Source organism: Choloepus didactylus, chromosome 6 (genome assembly GCF_015220235.1).
Source record: "Choloepus didactylus isolate mChoDid1 chromosome 6, mChoDid1.pri, whole genome shotgun sequence".
Taxonomy (NCBI): domain Eukaryota; kingdom Metazoa; phylum Chordata; class Mammalia; order Pilosa; family Megalonychidae; genus Choloepus; species Choloepus didactylus.
The window spans coordinates 130,041,343-130,061,955 of record NC_051312.1 but is presented as its reverse complement, the minus strand read 5'-3'; the positions used below and the strand labels follow the sequence as shown (position 1 = coordinate 130,061,955).

Genomic DNA, 20,613 nt, shown 5'->3' with positions numbered 1-20,613 from the left:
TTCTCTCTTTCTTTTCCTTCAGAGAGTCCTACAGTGTATATATTGGGATGCCTGATGGTGTCCCACAGGTTCCTCAAGCTCTGTTCACACTTCTTCTTTCTTTCCTGGTTCTTCTCCATAGACTGGAAGATTTCAATTGTCTTCTCTTCAAGTTCACTAATTCTTTCCTCTGCCAGTCCCAATCTACTGTTGAACCCCTCTAGGAAATTTTTATTTTTGTTACTGTGGACTTCAGCTGTGTTTACTTCCTTTTAATAATTTCCATCTCTCTAGTGATAGTCTCTTTGTGTTCATCTATCTTTTTCCTGATTTTCTATAGATCTTTATTCATGTTTTCCTTAGCTCTTTGAGCATATTTAGGACCATTTTTTTCCAGTAGCTCAATCTTATTATAAATGTCAATTTAAATTTTTAATATCAAGGCAGAGACAAAATATAATTTTAACATTGTTTTAATCAAGTAACATAGCTGTTTGAGAGAGGGTATTTTTAAGACAGTTGAAAAGAGCAAAGGGAAGAGATTATTAAGACAACCTCTGTGAATAAAATTCAGGTTATGTGAATTTGAATTCATTAAGTTTGGTACCAGACTGAACACTGGTCTAAGACAATGTTTTCTTAGTGTTTAGAAGTACTGAACACTTTCTCCTTCAGATTAAAAGAAAATCTCTATAACAGAACCTCATTAGCTTGACCCTGGGTATTCTGAGTGCCACTTAGTTTAGGCCACCAGTATCGCCTATAGAATTTCAATTAACGAAAACAAACTGGCATTGCAGCAAAGAATTTGAAACCTGGGTGAGATGTGAATTTGCAAAAACTTGTCTTTGATGTGACAACACACATTCCCTCCAGGTTCAGCCCCCAGTCTAGTTTCACCAGATTCTATGAAAAGGCAGCTGGAGACCAATTCTTATTTCCCCAGTGAGATTGCTAGGTTTCAATTCCTTAAAACATCTAACAAGGTTTTATTCTAGCAAATGTTTGTATAATTTCAATGTAAAACTTTCTTACATACATTTTTTACTGAAGTCTCATTAAAATCTGTGATATGGGTCACAAAGAATTAAAGAGACAAGAGAGGTAAATGATAGAAACCAGTGCTCCAGGTAACAAATTAGCCCTATGGATTCTTGATTCTGACAATGCACTTCTCACGGAAAAGGATAAATGCAGTAAGATTTTACACCTTGAAAAAGACAATTAAGATATAGTCAGAATCCATTCCAAGTGAGTTTAGCTAATTGGGCAAGGGGTTCACCAAGAAGTTATCAACTTGTACATGTCCAAATCTAAAGCCCTGGATGGGCTGGGTCAGGCCCTGTCACCTGCACCCAGTAACCATCATAACATTTTTCTTGGGTATCTGGCTATATTCAATGTGAAGCAAACATTATTCCAAGTCTTACACCAAAATATAGGCTTTGACTTATAAGTATGCTTTTAGCTTAATTTTCTTTAAATAAGACATTTGGGGGAGGGAGGGAATCAAGTTAGAGACATAGTAACACTTATTTTGGCAAGATTAACAACCAAAATCTAAAAAGCATGAACTATGTCCAAATGTAAAAGGCATTAAAAAACAAAGCCATAATATCAAGAGAAAAAACACAGTGAACAAAAAAGATGCATCTTGAAACTGTTTTCTAAATCATAAAAGTAAAAGCTGAACAATTATGCTCAGTTTTTGCTAGGGATTATATTAAGTGCACATTTTCCTGCTTCCCCCAAACAAAATCATAGAGCGTGCTATTTAATCATACCCCAAAGTTTGTACAAAGCAATAGCTACATACACCTAAGATGCTTATTTGTTAATGTAATGATTTCCCTGGCTCTTCCAATGTGCACATGACTTGGGCAAGTGTACACAAACAGAAAACAAAACATTCAAGTTTCAAAACCTGCTCTTAAAATTATGAATAGGACACTCAGGTGATTTTTACTTCTCAGCACAATACAGATATTGCATTTCCATTTCATTATCATTGGTCCACCTTGGCCTGGGAAGAATGTACATTACCACATGCCAATTTGAGGGACTAAAGAGAAAACTTAAAAACTATTTCTGAATGCCTGACTAAGGTAATTAATTGCCAGTAAGTTTAGGTTTATATCCTGCTGAAGACCGTTTTACGGTCTCAGCATCTGACCATACCATATCTAATAGGCTTCCAAAATCCTAACAGGTTAAATGATGGTGCAACAGATTAAAAAGGAGCCAATCCAATGCAGAATATGACTCCCGGGGATGAATGTGGACCTGGCATCGTGGGACTGAGAGTACCTTCTTGACCAAAAGGGGGATGCAAAATGAGACGAAATAGTTTCAGTGGCTGAGAGATTCCAAATGGAGTCGAGAGGTCACTCTGGTGGACATTCTTATGCACTATATAGATAACACCTCTTAGGCTTTAATGTATTGGAATAGCTAGAAGTAAATACCTGAAACTACCAAACTCCAACCCAGCAGTCTGGACTCCTGAAGACAATTATATAATAATGTAGATTACAAGGGGTGACAGTGTGATTGTGAAGACCTTGTGGATCACACCCCCTTTATCTACTGTATGGATGAGTAGAAAAATGGGGATAAAAACTAAAGGACAAATGGGGTGGGATGGGGGGATGATTTGGGTGTTCTTTTATCACTTTTATTTTTTATTCTTGTTCTGGTTCTTTCTGATGTAAGGAAAATGTTCAGAGATAGATTGTGGTGCTGAACGCATAACTATGTTATCATACTGTGGACAGTGGATTGTATACCATGGATGATTGTATGGTGTGTGAATGTATTTCAATAAAACTGAATTTAATAAAAAAAAAAAAAAAAAAGGAGCCAATCATTTTAGCTTAAGTCATTCAGAGACAAAAATCTGAAGAATGACCAAAAACAAAACTTCACTTGTTATAACTGTATAAATGTGATCCATATGTGTCCAACACTAGGTTTTTAAAAAGAAACATGTTAAGAATAAGCAAACTATGTTTGCCCACTGATGTGTATGGACTCCCTAGATGTCTCATTGGGCTTAATTACAGACCACTCACAGTAAAACATTTTTAGTATGAAGTGTAGCATGATGTTAAGCCATTTTAGCTTTTGCACATACATGTTGCACTTCTGGCTGATAATGCAGAAAAATTTGCAGTATTACACTGTTAAGCTAGGTTGCATCCATCACTTTAAATAGCATCAATGTCAATGTCATCATCCTTGTTGTCAGACTTCACCGTTTCAACTTTAGGTACACTGGCAGTCTTCGAGTGTACCACCTCAGTGTTCTCATCTTCATCTTCCTCTTCACCACTAGAAAATTCCTCCTCTGCTTCCTTCAACCACTTTATAAATGGCTCTGCTTTGACACGAATCTCTTTGACAAGTTCCTTTGAGACATATTTCTTAGAGGCATTTTCCAACCAGCTGATGATGACTTCTTCTTTCAAAAGGTCTGTGTCATACATCTCCTTCAAGATATGTGGAATCTTGGAGATGAGCTGAGCTTGATGCATGGCTACCACACCCTCCAAACCGTGAAGAAGGTACCGTTGAGCCTTTTTGTTGTTACAACAAAATTCTAGGAAATAGCGCCTGCAATTCTTTTTTGTTGTTGTTCTTTTTTTTTTTATTAAATTCAGTTTTATTGAAATACATTGACACACCATACAATCATCCATGATATACAATCCACTGTCCACAGTATGATAACATAGTTATGCATTCAGCACCACAATCTATCTCTGAACATTTTCCTTACATCAGAAAGAACCAGAACAAGAATAAAAAATAAAAGTGAAAAAAGAACACCCAGATCATCCCCCCATCCCACCTCGTTTGTCCTTTAGTTTTTATCCCCATTCCTCCACTCATCCATACACTAGATAAAGGGGGTGTGATCCACAAGGTCTTCACAATCACACTGTCACCCCTTGTAATCTACATTATTATTTAATTGTCTTCAGGAGTCCAGACTGCTGGGTTGGAGTTTGGTAGTTTCAGGTATTTACTTCTAGCTATTCCAATACATTAAAGCCTAAGAGGTGTTATCTATATAGTGCATAAGAATGTCCACCAGAGTGACCTCTCGACTCCATTTGGAATCTCTCAGCCACTGAAACTATTTCGTCTCATTTTGCATCCCCCTTTTGGTCAAGAAGGTACTCTCAGTCCCACGATGCCAGGTCCACATTCATCCCCGGGAGTCATACTCTGCGTTGCCAGGGAGATTTACACCCCTGGGAGTCGGATCCCACGTAGGGGGGAGGGCAGCGAGTTCACCTGTCGAGATGGCTCAGTTAGAGAGAGAGAGGGCCACATCTGAGCAACAAAGAGGTACTCAGGGGGAGACTCTTAGGGGCGCCTGTAATTCTTAATTTGACCCCTAATCTTCTCATTAAAAAGAACTTCAGTCAAAACAAGAGGGCTCATGACTTTTATGTCCCATCTTTCTGCTTCAGCAACAATTTCTTTGTCAGATGAGTCAATAATACCCTCTTCTTTCTTTTTCTTAACAAAATCAAACAAGATGTTGCCCTGCCCTTCAACAGTCCTTTCCAAATCATCACTGAGCATCAAAACTTTTGCATGGTCACTCATTTCATCCATTCTGCGCCTTTGAGCTTCCTCAGTTTTATCTTCTCCCCAGTCATCATCCCCCTCTTTTTCCACAGCATGTGGAGGAGGACTGATTTCATTTGGTAGTGGTGGTGGTGGTGGAGCCTCACTGCTGGATACAGAGCCATTTTCCTTGTCTTAGCCCTTCCTATTTTTCTTTTCCTTTTCTTTCTTTCCTATACCACTGTAGGACCATTTTAAAAGTCTTTTTCTGAAGTGTCCCAGGTCTGATCCTCCTCATTGATGGTACTAATGCTTTAACTTTCTCATCACTTCCTGTTTCTTTGTATGTTTTGTAATCTTTTTTATTTTATTTTATTTTTTATGCATTTTTTAAATTGTGAATTTTAACATAGATCCATAACAGTGATAACTTTCAAAGTATGATTTAACAAGTAGAGAGCAAATTTCAAAGAATGTCGTGGGTTACGGTTCCAGAATTTCAGTTATTTCCATTATTGTAAAATATAACATATACACAGAAAGGTGTTAACTTTCAAAGTACAGGTCAACAAGCAGTTATATAGGTAATTTCAAAAAATATTATGGGTTACATTTCCACAATTTCAGTTCTTTCCTTATTGTGAAATATAGGACATATGCAGAAAGGTGAGAACTTTCAAAGTACAATTCAATGAATAGAAATAGAGCAAATTTCAAAGAATGTTATAGGTTACTGTTCACCATTTCTGTTATTTTCTTCTAACTATTCATATATATATATATATAAAGCTTCAGTATTCATAATCCTTTCTTAAATCCTATCTTGTCTGTTGCTACCCCTTCCTCTCATTTAATCACTTTCTCAATCTTCAGGGGTGTCTAGGCAGTGAGCACCCTAATTTGCGCATATTGAAAGGGGGTGTTGACATTATGGGGAAGGGGGCTGCATCTGATTGTTGTTCTTAAAGGGGCTGTTGCCTCTGGGTTTTAGGGCTTGTCTGGCATAGGAACACTCAGGTGGATTTAAGTTTCTGAGAGACAAAACTTAGTGAGTGTATATTTTATAGAATCTCAGGTAGGGACCTAGGTATTTCAGGACTACTGTTGGTAAGGGCATGGCATACTGTGGCCATTTGGGATATCTAGCTGGAGATGACATAAGAGAAACCTCCAGGATAGCCTCTTGGCACTATTTGAGATCTCTTAGCCACTGTAACCTTATTTTGTTACCTTTATTATTCCCCTTTTTGGTCAAGAAGGCATTTTCAATCCCTCACTGCCAGGGCCAGGCTCATTCCTGGGAGTCATATCCCACATTACCAGAAGATTCATTCCTCTGGGAGTCATATCCCACATGAGGGAAGGTTAATGAATTTAACCTTCCTTAACCTGTAAGCGAGTTGGGCTTACAGAGAGAAAGGCCGTATCTGAGCAACAAAAGAGGTTCTCTGTAGGTGCCTCTTGGGCATAATTATAGGAAGGCTTAGCCTCCCATTTACAGCCCTAAGTTTCACAAGAGCAAGCCTCAAGATCAAGGACCTGAATTATTAAGTAGTGACTTCCTAATTTCACATAACATCTATTCTGTCCCAAGATAAATGGTCAGTTTCTCACATTATCTTCACTTAGTTGTACAATCATCATCACTCTCAATTTTAAACAATTATCATAACATAAACATCCCAGAGCTCTTATCAGCCACTAATTATTCATCCCAAGTATTAGTGTAGTGCTGGTAAGATATCCTATTAACGATAGTCTATAATATGTAATGGGTAGTTTTTCCATGTACCGTTCTGTTGTTACCTCTTTGTACCAATGTCATGCCTCATAAGTATATCATGCTAATACTTATTTACATTTGTAGTGGTATCTGTGGGTTATATGCCTTTAAACAACCACTTTCAAACACATTTGCCTTCCACGTGTCACTAACACTTATAATCCCATTAATGAACCATAATCACACCTGTCCATTCCCACACCATAAAGTCCACCCTCATTATCATATCTGTAAATATTAGATTATCATTCCCCCATGACTAGCTTCTGTCTATTTCTAGGTTCCCTATATTCTATATTAAAAGACACTTATTTTAATTTGTTCACAGAGTTCACATTAGTAGTAACACGCAATATCTCTCCTTTCTGTGTCTGCCTTATTTCACTCAATTTTATGTCTTCAAGGTTCATCCATGTTGTCATACATTTCAAGATCTTGTTCCTTCTTACTGCTGCATAGTATTTCATTGTATGTATACACCACATTTTGTTTATCCACTCATCTGTTGAGGGACACTTGGATTGTTTCCATCTCTTGGCAATTGTTAACAATGCCACTATGAACATTGGTGTGCAAATGTCTGTTTGTGTCACTGCTTCCAGATCTGGTTACATACCGAGAAGTGAAATTGCTGGATCATAGGGTAACTCAATATCTAGTTTTCTGAGGAACCACCAAACTGTCTTCCACAGTGTCTGTAACATTATACAGTCCCACCAGCAATGAATAAGAGTTCCAATTTCTCCACGCCCTCTCCAATATTTGTAGTTTCCTGTTTGTTTGATGGCAGCCATTCTTTTTGGTGTGAGACGATATTTCATTGTGGTCTTGATTTGCATTTCCCTAATAACTAGTGAATATGAACATTTTTTCATGTGTTTTTTAGTCATTTTGTATTGCCTTTTCAGAGAAATGTCTTTTCATATCTTTTGCCCATTTTATAATTGGGCTGATTGTACGACTGTCATCGAGTTGTTGGATTTCTTTATATATGCAAGATATCAGTCTCTTATCAGATACATGGTTTCCAAATATTTTCTGCCATTGAATTGGCTGCCTCTTCATCTTTTGACAAATTCCTTTGAGGTACAGAAGCTTTTGATTTTGAGGAATTCCCATGTATATATTTTTTCTTTCATTGCTTGTGCTTTGGGTATAAGGTCTAAGAAGCTACCTCCTAATACTATGTCTTGAAGAAGTTTCCCTACATTCTCTTCCAGGAGTTTTATGATACTGTCTCTTATATTGAGGTCTTTGGTCCACTTTGAGTTAATTTTTGTATACAGTATGAGGTCAGGGTCCTCTTTCATTCTTTTGGATATGGATATCCAGATCTCCAAGCCCCATTTATTGAAGAGACTGTTCTGTCCCAGTTCAGTGGATTTGGGGGCCTTACCAAAAATCAATTGACCATAGATCTGGGGGTCTATTTCCAAATTCTCAGTTTGATTCCATTGATCAATATGTCTATCCTTGTGCCAGGTACCATGCTGTTTTGACTACTGTGGCTTTACAGTAGGCTTCAAAGTCAGGAAGTGTGAATCCTCCCACTTTGTTTTTCCTTCTTTAGAATGTTTTTAGCAATTCAAAGCCCCTTTCCCTTCCAAATAATTAGCTTTCCAAGTCTGCAAAGTAGGTTGTTGGAATTTTAAATGGAATTCCATTGAAACTGTAGATCAATTTTGGTAGGATTGACATCATAATGACATTTAGCTTTTCATTCATGAACATAGAATATCGTTCCATTTATTCGGGTCCCCTTTTATTTCTTTTAGTAAAGTTATGCAATTTTCTGTGTAGAAGTCTCTTACATCCTTGGTTAAGTTTATTCCTAGGTATTCAATTTGTTTAGTTGCTATTGTGAATGGAATATTTTTCTTGAGTGTCTCTTCATTTAGGTCATTTCTAGTGTATAGGAACATTACTGACTTTTGCACATTAATCCTGTATCCCACCAATTTGCCAAATTTGTTTATTAGCTCAAGTAGCTGTGTCACTGATTTCTCAGGATTTTCCAAATATGTGATCATATCATCTGCAAATAATGAGTTTTACATCTTCCTTTCCAATCTGGATGCCTTTTATTTCTTTGCCTTGCTGGATTGCTCTGACTAGAACTTCTAGCACAATGCTGAATAATACTGATGACAGTGGGCATCCTTTTCTCATTCCAGATCTTAGGGGGAAGGCTTTCAGTCTCTCATTGTTGAGTTCTGTGCTGGAAGTTTGTTTTTCATATATGCCATTTATCATATTGAGGAAGTTTCCTCCAATTCCTGCCTTTGGAAGTGTATCTATCAAAAAAGGATGCTGAATTTTGTTGAATGCTTTTACAGCATCTATTGAGATGATCATTTGATTTTTCCCTTTCAATTTGTTAATGTGTTGTATTACATTGATTGATTTTCTTATGTTGTACCACCCTTGCATGCCTGGGATGAACCCTTAATTGGTCATGGTGTATGATTTTTTAAATGTCTTTGGATTAGATTTGCAAGTATTTTGTTAAGATTTTTTTGCTTCTGTATTCATTAGGGAGATTGGCCTGTAGTTTTCCTTTCTTGTAGCATCTTTATCTGGTTTTGGTATTAGAGTGATGTTAGCTTCATAAAATGAGTTAGGTAGTGTTCCATTTTCTTCAATTTTTTTAGCAAGTTTGAGCAGTTCTTTTTGGGAAAGTTTGGTAAAATTCCCATGTGAAGTCATCTGGCTCTGGGCTTCTATTTGCAGGAAGTTTTTGATGACTGATTGGATCTATTTACTTGTGATTGGTTTATTGAGGTCTTCTTATTCTTCTTGGCTCAGTCTAGGCTATTCATGTGTTTCCAGGAAATTACCCACTTCCGCTAAATTGTCTAGTTGTTGGCATACAGTTGTTCATAGTATCCTCTTGTGATTTTTTTTCCTTTGGAATCCATAATAATGCTCCCCTCTCATTTATGATTTTGTTTATTTGGGTCTTCTCTCTTTTCTACCTTGCCAGTCTAGCTAAGTGTTTGTCAATCTTGGTGATCTTCTCAAAGAACCATCTTTTGGTTTTATTTATTCTCTCTATTGTTTTTTTTCTCCATATCATTTATTGCTGCTTTCATCCTTGTTATTTCTTTTCTTCTACTTGATTTAGGGTTAGTTTGCCAATCATTCTCTTGCTTCTTCAGTTGTTCCATTAGTTCTTTGATTTTAGCTCTGTCTTCCTTTTTAATGTATGCATTTAGAGCTATAAATTTTCTCCTCAGCACTGCCTTCGCTTCATTCCATAGCTTCTGATATATTGTGTTCTTGTTTTCATTTATCTCTAGATACTTAGCAATTTCCCTTGCAATTTCTTCATTGACCCACTGATTGTTTAGGAGTGTGTTGTTTAATCTCCACATATTTGTGAATGTTCTGATTCTTTCATGGTTATTGACTTCTAGTTGCATTCCATTGTTGTCAGATAATGTGCTTTGAAATTTTCAATCATTTTAAATTTATTAAGGCTTGTTTTATGCCCCAGCATATGATATATCCTGGAGAATGTTCCATGAGCAATAGAGTAGAATTTATATCCTAGTAATTTGGGATGTAATGCTCTATATACGTCTGTTAAGTCTAATTCATATATCACATTGTTTAGGTTCTCAATTTCCTTATTGGTCCACTGTGTCATTCTATCTATAGGAGAGAGTAGTGAATTGAAGTCTACCATGATTATTATAGAAATGCCTATTGCTTCCTTCTTTTGCCAATGTTTGTCTCATGTACTTTGGAGCACCTTGATTGGGTGCATATACATTTATGATTGTCATTTCTTCTTGTTGAATTGTCCCTTTTATTAGTATATAGTGTCCTTCTTCATCGCTTATGATATCTTTGCATTTAAAATCTATTTTATCTGAAATTAGTATTGCTACCCCTGCTTTCCTTTGGCTGTAGCTTGCATGGAATATTTTTTTTCCATCCTTTCACTTTCAATCTCTTTGTGTCACTGGGTCTAAAATGAGTCTCTTGTAAATAGCTTATTGAAGGTTCATATTTTAAAATCTATTTTGCCAATCTATATCTTTTAATTGGAGAATTTAACCCACTCACAGTCAATGTTATTACTGTAAAGGCACTTCTTAAATCAGCCATCTTATCTTTTGGTTTTTAGTTGTCAGATTTTTTTTTGCCCTCTCTCTCTTTATTTCCTTTAAGTTTTACCCTTACTAATAATCTTCAGTTTGGTGCCCCTCTCCAGACCACTCTCTCCTTTCTTTTTTTCTTAGCTGATTGAGCTCCCTTTAGTATTTCTTGCAGGACAGGTATCTTGTTAACAAATTCTCTCAGCATTTCTTTGCCCATGAAAATTTTAAACTCTCCCTCAGTTTTGAAGGAGAGCTTTGCTGGATAAAGAATTCTTAGCTGGCAATTTTTCTCTTTCAGTATGTTAAATATGTCATACCACTTGCTGCTTACAAAACTTGCTCCTTCTCTTCAGCATTTGACAGTCTAATCAGAATATGTCTTGGAGTGGGTTTATTTGGATATATTCTATTTGGAATTTGTTGGGTCTCTTTGATTTTCCTATTTTTTATGTTGTTTAGAAAGGTTGGAAAGTATTCCCCAACAAGGTCTTCAAATACTCTTCCTAGCCCTTTACTCTTCTCTTCCCTTTCTGAAACACCAATGATTCTTATATTTGCATGCTTCATGTTGTCCGTCATTTCCCTGAGATCCATTTCAAATTTTTCATTTTTTCCCACCATTTGTTCTTTTGTATTTTCACATTCTATCACTCTGTCCTCTAGTTTGCTTTTTCTTCTGCCTCTTCAAATCTGCTTTTGTGTGTCTTAAGCATACTTTTAATTTCATCAACAGTATCTTTTATTTCCATAAGATCTGCTATTTTTTTTAATTACTCTTTCAAATTCTTCTTTATTCTCTTCTAGGGTCTTCTTGAGGTCCTTTATGTCCTTAGCCATCACATTGAAGTTGTTTTGGAGATTTGTGTATACTTCTTTGATTAATTGGTCCAAGTTCTGTGTGTCCTCTGACTTTTTAATTTGGTCATTTGGGTTGTCCATATCCTCCAGTTTCTTTGTATGCTTTACAATTTTCTGTTGTTTTTGGCCTTGTGGCATTTGCTTGGTAGGGTTTTTTAGGATATATGGATTATTTGAACTTTTATCTATAATTTGTCAGAGCTGCAGCTCGGTGAAGTGCAGTTCTGCTGTCCTACCAGCAGATGGAACTCTTGAGCTACCTCATACCCTCAAGCCAGTTCTCCCCGAACTTCATCTATGCACTGAGCGGGGTCCAAACCAGGTGAAAATCCAATCAGCACACCAATTTTCCATGTGCACTGGGGACTGCCCACCCCTGAGGGAGGGGAGTGGGTCTTGTACAGTTTAGCAGGGAGTCCACTCCAGGGCACAGTGGTCCCAGCAGTTCTGGGACTGAGGGTGGACTACTCTGGGGCTGTGGACCTACATGTCTCACCTTCCAGATCTAATGCCCTGCAGTCCCTATCCTCTGTGCACCTGCAAGTCCCTGAGGTTGGGGAGGGGCTCCTGGCACTTCTGTGTGGTGCCCTTGCCTCTCAGCTGTGCAAACCGCAGGCTTCCATGGAGGAATCGATTGAGGTCATAAGACCACTGAATCCCAAGTTCCCTTACAGGCACTCTCAGCCATGGGTCTGTGAAGGGTTCTCTCTCCAGCCAACTGCTGATATGGGTGGACGGGGCATGGAAAGCTGTCCCTGTCTGTGCTTGTCTGCTGGCTTCAACCCCCAGTTCCCAGCATGGGGGCTCTTGGCCACAGGGCTGTGAAGGGTTGTCACCCCAGCCAACTGCTGAGAAGGTTGCATGACATGGAAGGCTGCTCCCCTCCATACTCGTCAGCCAGCTCCAACTGCCCATCCCTGGTGGTGTTCCAGGCCGAACACTCACCTGTCCTAAATGCAGTCTCTCAGCCTCTCCAGCTTACTCCTCACTGTGTGGTGTAGAAGTCCTTGCCTGGCCAATGGCACCCTAGAACTGCTGGGCTGCTTTCTGTCTTATATAGTGTTTTTCATGGAGGAGAATTTTGCTCTGCCTCTCCAAATCCACCACCTTCTATTTTGTAATCTTTTGTAAAAGCCTAGACATTTTGATATTTTACTGTGTTATCCCCAGAATTTAATACTCTGAAGTGTCTGTTCCTTAAGCTTGTATGAAGTAGTGCTTTGACAAAGCTTTCCTTGAATGCCATGACTAAAGAAATCTCATTTTAAAGATAAATAAATCAACTCCCCATTTCCAAGCTTGCATAGTGTATCTATAATTCCATTTTGGCAGCAAACATGCATCTTGCAGATGGAATCCTTTCTTTATTTCTCTATCATTCTCTCCTGGCACATAGAAGAACCCCACCTACACACTTGGCAAAAACTTGACTTCCTCCTTGCTTTTCACTTTTGATTTTTCCATTTGTAATTCAACAATTAAATGGAAAAACTAAGCAAAACTCGGGCAATACAGTGAACCCAAAGATCTATGTGGTTTTTTTAATTAACAAAATCATTGAGATTTCAATTCATGCTTTTCTCCTCAAAAGTCTCTTTTCTCATTCTGTCTGCCTTTATATAAAATACACTTGTCAGAAAATGAGATCTTTGTGTTTGGAAAATTCTCTCTGGTTCCAGGGAACAACCATTTCCTATGACCTAGGGATCTTGATTTATAAAAGTGCCATGATTGGTATTGAGGTATGGGAGGCAAGGAGAAAGGAAGCAAGAGAAATGAGCACCAACAATTGGAAATGACAAATTTGTGAGGGCTTCCTCTGAATTGAGAAAAGATATTTTGTTCACAATCTTTGCCAGCCCTTAGGGAGCTCAAAGCTTCACTAAGTCATTGGAGTGAAGCAAATTGCACACCTCCTGCCACAGTGCGTAAGTGAAATCTAATCTGTGGTGTCCTGTGCTTGAATTCACCTGGGCTCTCAGTGGTTTTGATGGTTATTTTGATGAGCTGCTGAAGGTATGAGGAATCCAGCAGGAAACTGTAAATGAGATACCTTCTCCCTGTGCGACAATGCTGTTTATACCCATTTCTTTATGAATGATGTCATGTCACTTGCCGCCACAGGCAACAATTTCTATGATTTATCAATGTCAATGTGACCAAAATGCTAACAACAATGCTGGAGGTGCAATTCCAGACTCATTGTGGGCAGTGAAATCGTCACTTTCATTACCACCAGGACTTGGAATCTAATGAGCATTTTAACTCCCTAACTATTCATCCAAGAAGATGCCTAGAGTAGTATCAGCTATTCGGGCATGCAGGTCTAGGGTGGGTGACTTACATCAGGCTTCATTTTTAGTTTTTTTGAACTGTGATTGTCAAAAAGTGTGCTGTGAACTCTTTACCTGAGATCATTTCTTGCTGGTATACTCCAGGGGAGAGAAATCAGGAGCACAAAGCAAAGCGGGTCCAGCGCTTTTCCTGCTAACTTTGCTTTGGGCGACTTCCCTTTTACCTCGCTTGGAAGCCCCCAGTTCAAGTCTCAGTTGGGGAAACACCAAAATATGCATGTGTCAGTGTAGGGAGCTACCCGAGACAGAGTTAAAACATAATTCTGAGAAGTGAATGTGTTTTCTGTATACACTCTGCCCATAATGACTCAAATTCCTCTTTGCTATCTTTTCTAGGAAACAATCCATAGGTTCCTTATGGATAAATATGTATCTTCTAGAGCATGTCAAAATCTTTAGGTAAGGAGATAAAGTTCTGGAAGCTATAGCTAGGAACAAAAAAGAAAAGGAATGATAGGAGAAAAATCATAAGCTAGTGGAAGCATGCTTAAATAAGCCAAAAGGAGAAAGAGTTCTTTGTTTAAAATGGAAAGAAATAATAAATTACATTTCTACTATGAATGCAAATTTGCCTGAGGAGAAAGATCAATTACAACAGGGAGATTAAGGATTTAAGTGACCATTAATTAACAGTAAATTATGCCCCTTGAAAGCTAATGTGACATTCACACAAGCACTAAATGACTCACAGTTCAGTGATGTTTCAACAGACCCTGATGGAAGCTATCAACAGGCCCAGAAAAGATTCCCTGCTAACACTGCCTCCTTGAATGCTAATAATCAGCTTCAAAGAACTCACTTGTAAGATTTCTGGAAAGTAGAACGTGTTAAGGATTGAGCTATGCAACACCTATAGGTGAAGGTAGTGTTTTATAAAAGATAAAAATGCAATAGAATTACTCCTTTGTTTTCCTTGTTTTAATGAGTTACTCTCTCACAAACCTATCTTTAAGTCTGGAGATGAAAAGAGCTATTCTTTTTTTTTAGTTAGTGTGCGATCTGCAGGATTATACATATATCTGAGAGATTTCAAGGAAATAGAGGTTTGGGTGCATAGTAAAAATACTTAATACTAATTGGATACTTACTGTATGCCAGGCACTAGGCTAAGCCCTTTACATTAAAACGGCTTTATGTTAAAAGTTATCTCATTTAACTTTCCCAACAGCCTTATGAGATAAGCGCTCTACAACTCCAAGAAGAGTGCACTATTACTACAGATGGGGGACTATCAGCTTAGTGAGGTGAGTACTTACTGCCTAAACTCATACAACTTGCAAGTAATGGGGCTGGAATTTAAACACAATTGGTCTGGATCCAAAGCCCATGCTCTTAATCATGCCATTACCATGACCTGGCTCCCTGAGAATATTATGAACCACAGTGAGTAACCCTTCAAAAGGAAGTCTGCCATGTTGCATGGTGTGCATTATTGGGCAGAAATAGACCCACTGCTTCTCTCTCTCTCTCTTTCTCTTTCTCTCTGTATGTGTTTGTGGTGAATTGACTGTTTCCCAATTTATACATGTTCTTGGTCTTGATCCTCATTCCTGTGAGCATGAACCCATTGCAAATGTGATCTCTTGAAGATGCTATTTTAGTTAAGGTGTGGGCCAGCTGAATGGGGTTGACCTTAATACATATTCCTGGAGTACTTTATAAACAGAAGAGATTCAGAAATAGAGAGAAAGCTACAGGGAGGAGCTGGTAGCCAGAAGTCAATGGAACTGAGAAGAGAAAGGAGAGGACATCACCATTTCATAGGAAAGCCAAGGAATCCAAGGATTGTTGGACAGCCAGAATGCTACCAAGCTGGGAGGAAGCAAGCCTTCTAGCCTCTGAAATTCTAGCCAATAAATTCCTGTTGTTTAAGCCAAAACTGATTTGTGGTATTTGGGGTCATAGCTTAGCAAAACCAAGGCAATGTGCCATTTCAGTTTAACAATATTTTTACATTTGAATTTCACTTTACAATTTTAAATGCTATCTTTGGTAGCTTGAATCATGTATCCCAACAAACACATTATTAATCTTAATCCACCTCCCTGTGAGTGTGAACACTCTGTAAATGGGGCCTTTTTAAAATGTTATTTTTAATTAAGATGTGGCAAACTGAACGGGGATGGGGCCTAATTCAGATTACTGGAGGCCTTATAAAGAGAACCCAGAAGCCACAGAAATGAGAAAAGGAGACAGGAGGCAGAAACATGAACCAAGGAGCCCCAAGGGTTACTGGCAGCCAGCACCGGTATTCTATAGGCTTCAGGGAGAAAGCAAGCTTTGCCAATTTCTTGGTTTGGGAATTTTTCTTGCTTCAAAACCATGAGCCAATAAATCCCCATTGTTTAAGCCAACCCTTCGTGTGATATTTGTGATAGCAGCTCTGGCAAACAAAGACACTACCTTATTTCATCTTCATGAATATCCAAAATAAACAATTAACTTATGGGAAAACTTAATCTCTATGAGTTTAGCTGACTTGCCCAAGGTCACAGGATTGGTGAGTAGTGTTGTAGGAGCTAAATTATTCTCCTAATCCAAGCCTCCTTCTACCTCAGCACACTGTGGTAGCAGCCATGTATTGGTGGTTGATTTAGTGCTCTTTTATTTACAAATTACTTGACAGTAACCCAGTAAAAGATTTTGGGGCAATAAATGTTCTCAGTAGGATTTACGGTTAAATGCTGATTACCAGACACTAATAAAACAATTTTTCTACACATTTAGGAGAAAATCAACCATAATACAAAACATTAGAAAGAGATTTCATTAAGAAGAATTTCCTCTGTTTTCTTACCTTAGTTTTCCTATTTTATCTTACTAAGCTTAATGTTCACAATTATTTTCTGCTAAGAAACCCATTTGGCATTTAATGAAATTTCCCATTTTCATTTTTATAATTAAGATATACTTTTACCCTTTAAGGTCAGCACCCAAGATTTTTATACTTTAATTGTAAGTGGCTATTTTTCTTCTCTACCTAATAAGACACCATTTCCAGCTGCTTGGCTACTAAATTCCTTACTCATCTCCTTAATTGACTCATTTCATTTCCAGTTGCATTTTAAATTTTGAAAATTCAGATATGAGCTCTAGGAGAGCCCTCAAGGAAGTGGGGTGTTGGGAAACACCAGCATAAATGTAAATTCTTGATTTGTAGATATTTACCCACCAAGAATCAATTGTATCCTAACTAAAATGGTTTAGTTCAGTAGAGTTAACACTGGCATTATAGTTCCAGAACTTTAGAAAAAATATATTAATTTCTAAAGTATTTCCAAGGGGAATTTTACACTAAAATCATGCAAGTTTATAGTATTGGTCTTTAGACATACTCTCATCCCCGGTATTGACTTTGTAGGGTTTGCTGCAAAGCCTCTAACACTAAATGATATCCTGCAGCCATTATGTGTTCAAGGGACTCATCCTCTGGGCTTCTAAAAGCTTATAATGAAGCCACGACTATTTTGAGTAATAAAAAGATATTACATAATGTAAAAGCACATCTGAAAAAGAATGCCTCAAACTCTCACTGTGAATGGCTTCAAAGAGATCTTGATTTCTAGAGAAGCAGATATTCCTTGAAATATTGGAACATTTCAGAGGCTATTTTCATCTACTTATAGAAGGCCCCTCTATGTGCCCGGTATGTATGAGTATTTGGAATTGTAGGAACAAAGTCATAAACAAATCAGTTATCTCCGTGTGGTTTCGCAGGACTGGCATTTTACAGATGATGAATAAAAACGAATACTTGTGAGGAGTTATCCAGTAAAATGTATAAAAATACTGTCCCTAACTTCTAAGGTTAATACTCAATGCCTAGTAAAATCGTGAAGAGGACTTACCTGAGGCAGCCACCAGGATGAGGGACCACAGAGGAGCCATCCTACTTGCCAGTGATCACAAGAAGTTCCCAAAGAGGAGGAATGCAAAGCTGCCTATTGGACGGAATGCCACCCAATTTTTCTGAAAAGCATTCCTCTCCACCCTGCTTTTCTTCTCTGTTTTCCAGTTTGTGCTACCCTTGCCGGTGCTGATTTTTGTAAACACTAAATGGGACCAATGGTAATAACCACACCTCGGAAGTGTTTTGGAATTAATGCCATTGCAATACCCCTTTACTTCTCTTTTTGATTCTGCCCCAGGATCAGATGATGGCTGACATTTTAATTTCCCTGACAGGAGATAGCTAAGTGAATAATGTAATCTAAGAGGAGCCCCTGAGGAGAGGAAATTCCACACTAATATAATTTCCTTTACAGCCTTTACCTAAGGCAATGCTCTCGCTGACATTCAGGACATTAATTTCATTAATAATTGAGATTCAAATAGCTGTTCTAAATCAGACTTATGCAGTAACATCTTCAGCATTTGACGATGGTTATTGGACTCTCGAATTACACAGAGCTAATGGAAACCTGGTATTGTCTAATGAAAAACAACTGTTAACAATACAATGGGAAAAGGGCTTTTTGTTTATCCTAAGCCCCTTTAATTAAAAGAAACACTGATTTTTGATAAATAGTTCTTCTTAAATTTTCACTGCCCACAATTTAGAAACTAATTAGCTAAGAGGGGTTGCTTCTAGGCTTATCTAAGATGAGAACTATTAAAGTTTTATATCATCCAATATATTTTTCATTTTTTGATTGAGTACCGATCCACTCTTCATTACTGAGGAAAAAGAGGTATAATTCTATATAACAACTCTGTCTTCCATTGGTAGACCCCTACATGCTCTAGAAACAAAAACTAACTTCCATACCATCTCCAGCATCTGCCTGCTTTTATTATAACGGGATGTAGAGACACAGTTTTGAGATAAGTTTTCACAGGGCAAATTGAAGAGGAAAGAGTATATTTGTGATTCCTGATCTCCTAATTATTCAGTCCCTCTGCTTAGAATCCATGAACTTCTCCTCCTAATTTTTATCTACTGATAAAATATAGCCTAATTGATTCCTACTGTGAAAGGAGTTACAAATATGGAAAGGGAGGAAACTAGAAATGAACCCTGTGGTGTTGAGTTTGTTTTAGAGGTATCCATGTGAACTCATGGCTTTCAATATACATAGATAAATATTGAAATAAATACAACTATAAATGTGTATATGCATGTTTATAAAAATATATATGTGACACTTCAGTAGTAATGAGTACATCTAGTGCCCAGATCTTATCTACTAAATTTCATACTCACCTAAAAGGAAGAAATGGAGAAATGATTGGTTCCAGGGCTAAGGCAGGGAAAGTATAAGAAGAGCCTAGAACATTTTGTTCCAGAAAAAGAATGCTAAAATAATGATGGAAATACGATTTAAAAAAAAAGACATGGGAACCAGCTTGAATGGGCTTCCAATGGCCAAATCTGGGACAATCTGAGCATCAGCATCAATAATGATAGCAATGAATTATAATCCACTAAATAAAATAGTAATCTACAAGTCTGTACTGATTTAAATAAATGAATGAATGGGAAGAAGAGAAAGTTTTTCCTTAAATTAGTATGCCAACTAATAAATATAGAAGGAATGACAGAATCTTCATAGTAATGATTTAATTCACCCAAGGAACATCAATGGATGTCAAAACTAGTTGGTGAATATTTGATGAAAATGGTGTGCTCGTTTGGATGTATTATGTCCCCCAAAATGCCATGTTCTTTGATGCAATCTTGTTGGGGCAGACCTATTAGTTTTGATTAGGTTGGAATCTTTGGATTAAGATTTCTGTAGAGATGTGACCCACCCAACTGTAGGTGATAACTCTGTGAATTATTTCCTTGGAGGTGCAGCCCTGCCCATCCAGCGTGTGTCTTGATTTAATCACCAGAGTCCTTTAAAAATGCTGGCACAGACCCAGATGCTAGCTGGCTTAGCTCAGAGATGCTTGGACTTGTGGACTCCTGACACTGGCTGCAGCTTAAAGAGACATTTTGAAGACGGCCATTGAAAGCTGACCCTGAAATTTTGGAGAATGCCATTTTGAAACGCAATCTGAGAGCAAGCAGACGCCAGCCACGTGCCTTCCCAGCTAACAGGTTTTCCGGATGCTAATGGCCTTTCTCCAGTGAAGGTACCCTTTGTTGATGACTTACCTTGGACCCTTTATGGCCTTAAGACTGTAACTTTGTAACCAAATAAACCCCTTTTATAAAAGTAATCCATTTCTGATGTTTTGCATAACAGCAGCATTAACAAACTGGAAAAAATGGGATATTTACACAAAATACTTACCAATGATAAAGAGGAAAAACAAAACTTTTCAGTGGGGAAAACTAGCAGACAACACCTTAGCTAAGTGATGGAAGTGAACATCACTGGTAATAGTTGTGCGCCACCAGATAGGATGACTTGAGAAGACATGGCAGCTCTTCTGTGATAATCCAGACCCAAATTCATAACCTGAATCTATTCAGGAGGAAACGCCAAACCACCCCACACTGTGGGACAGTCTACAATACAAGAAGCACGTAGTCTTCAAAAGTGTCAAGTTCAAGAAAGTTATGGAAAGACCGAGAAACTGTATCAAATGAAAGGAGACTGAAGAGAAAGAGACATGACAAATGAATGCAGTGTGTGATCTTGGATTCAATCTCTTTTGTTATAAAGGACATTTTGGGAGAATTGGTGAAACTCGAATGGGGTCTATGGATTAGGTGGTAATAATGCATCAGTTTATTTCCTGATTTTGATTGTATTCCGTTTATGTAAAAGAATGTCCTTTTCCGGAACAACACACCAAATATACAGAGGTAAAGGACAATGTCAGCCAATTACTCTCAAATGGTTGGGGAAAGAGTTCTTTTTACTATTCCTCCAACTTTGCTGTAAATTTAAAATTGTTTCAGAATTTAAAAAAAATTAATGTAACATGGTGAAGGAACTCTGACCCCAAATTATGGAAAGTTTATTTAAGACATAACCTTTATAGAGGGTGGGTAGATAAATGA

The 20,613-nt window shown here is 37.7% G+C and overlaps 1 protein-coding gene across 1 annotated transcript in view; it reads right to left on the bottom strand.

Annotated features, from left to right (window-relative positions):
• Positions 1 to 3,003: 3,003 nt before the first annotated feature.
• The window catches only part of LOC119537305 (eukaryotic translation initiation factor 5-like), a 43,732-nt gene continuing 26,122 nt past the window's right edge, over positions 3,004 to 20,613 (bottom strand). The window contains exons 2-4 of the mRNA XM_037839801.1: positions 4,593 to 4,726; positions 4,361 to 4,466; positions 3,004 to 3,591 (exon numbers count right to left, since the gene is read on the bottom strand). Of these exons, the coding sequence (XP_037695729.1) occupies positions 3,186 to 3,591; positions 4,361 to 4,466; positions 4,593 to 4,726 (646 nt within the window). The 3' untranslated portion in view covers positions 3,004 to 3,185. The remainder of the gene's footprint in view (positions 3,592 to 4,360; positions 4,467 to 4,592; positions 4,727 to 20,613) is intronic.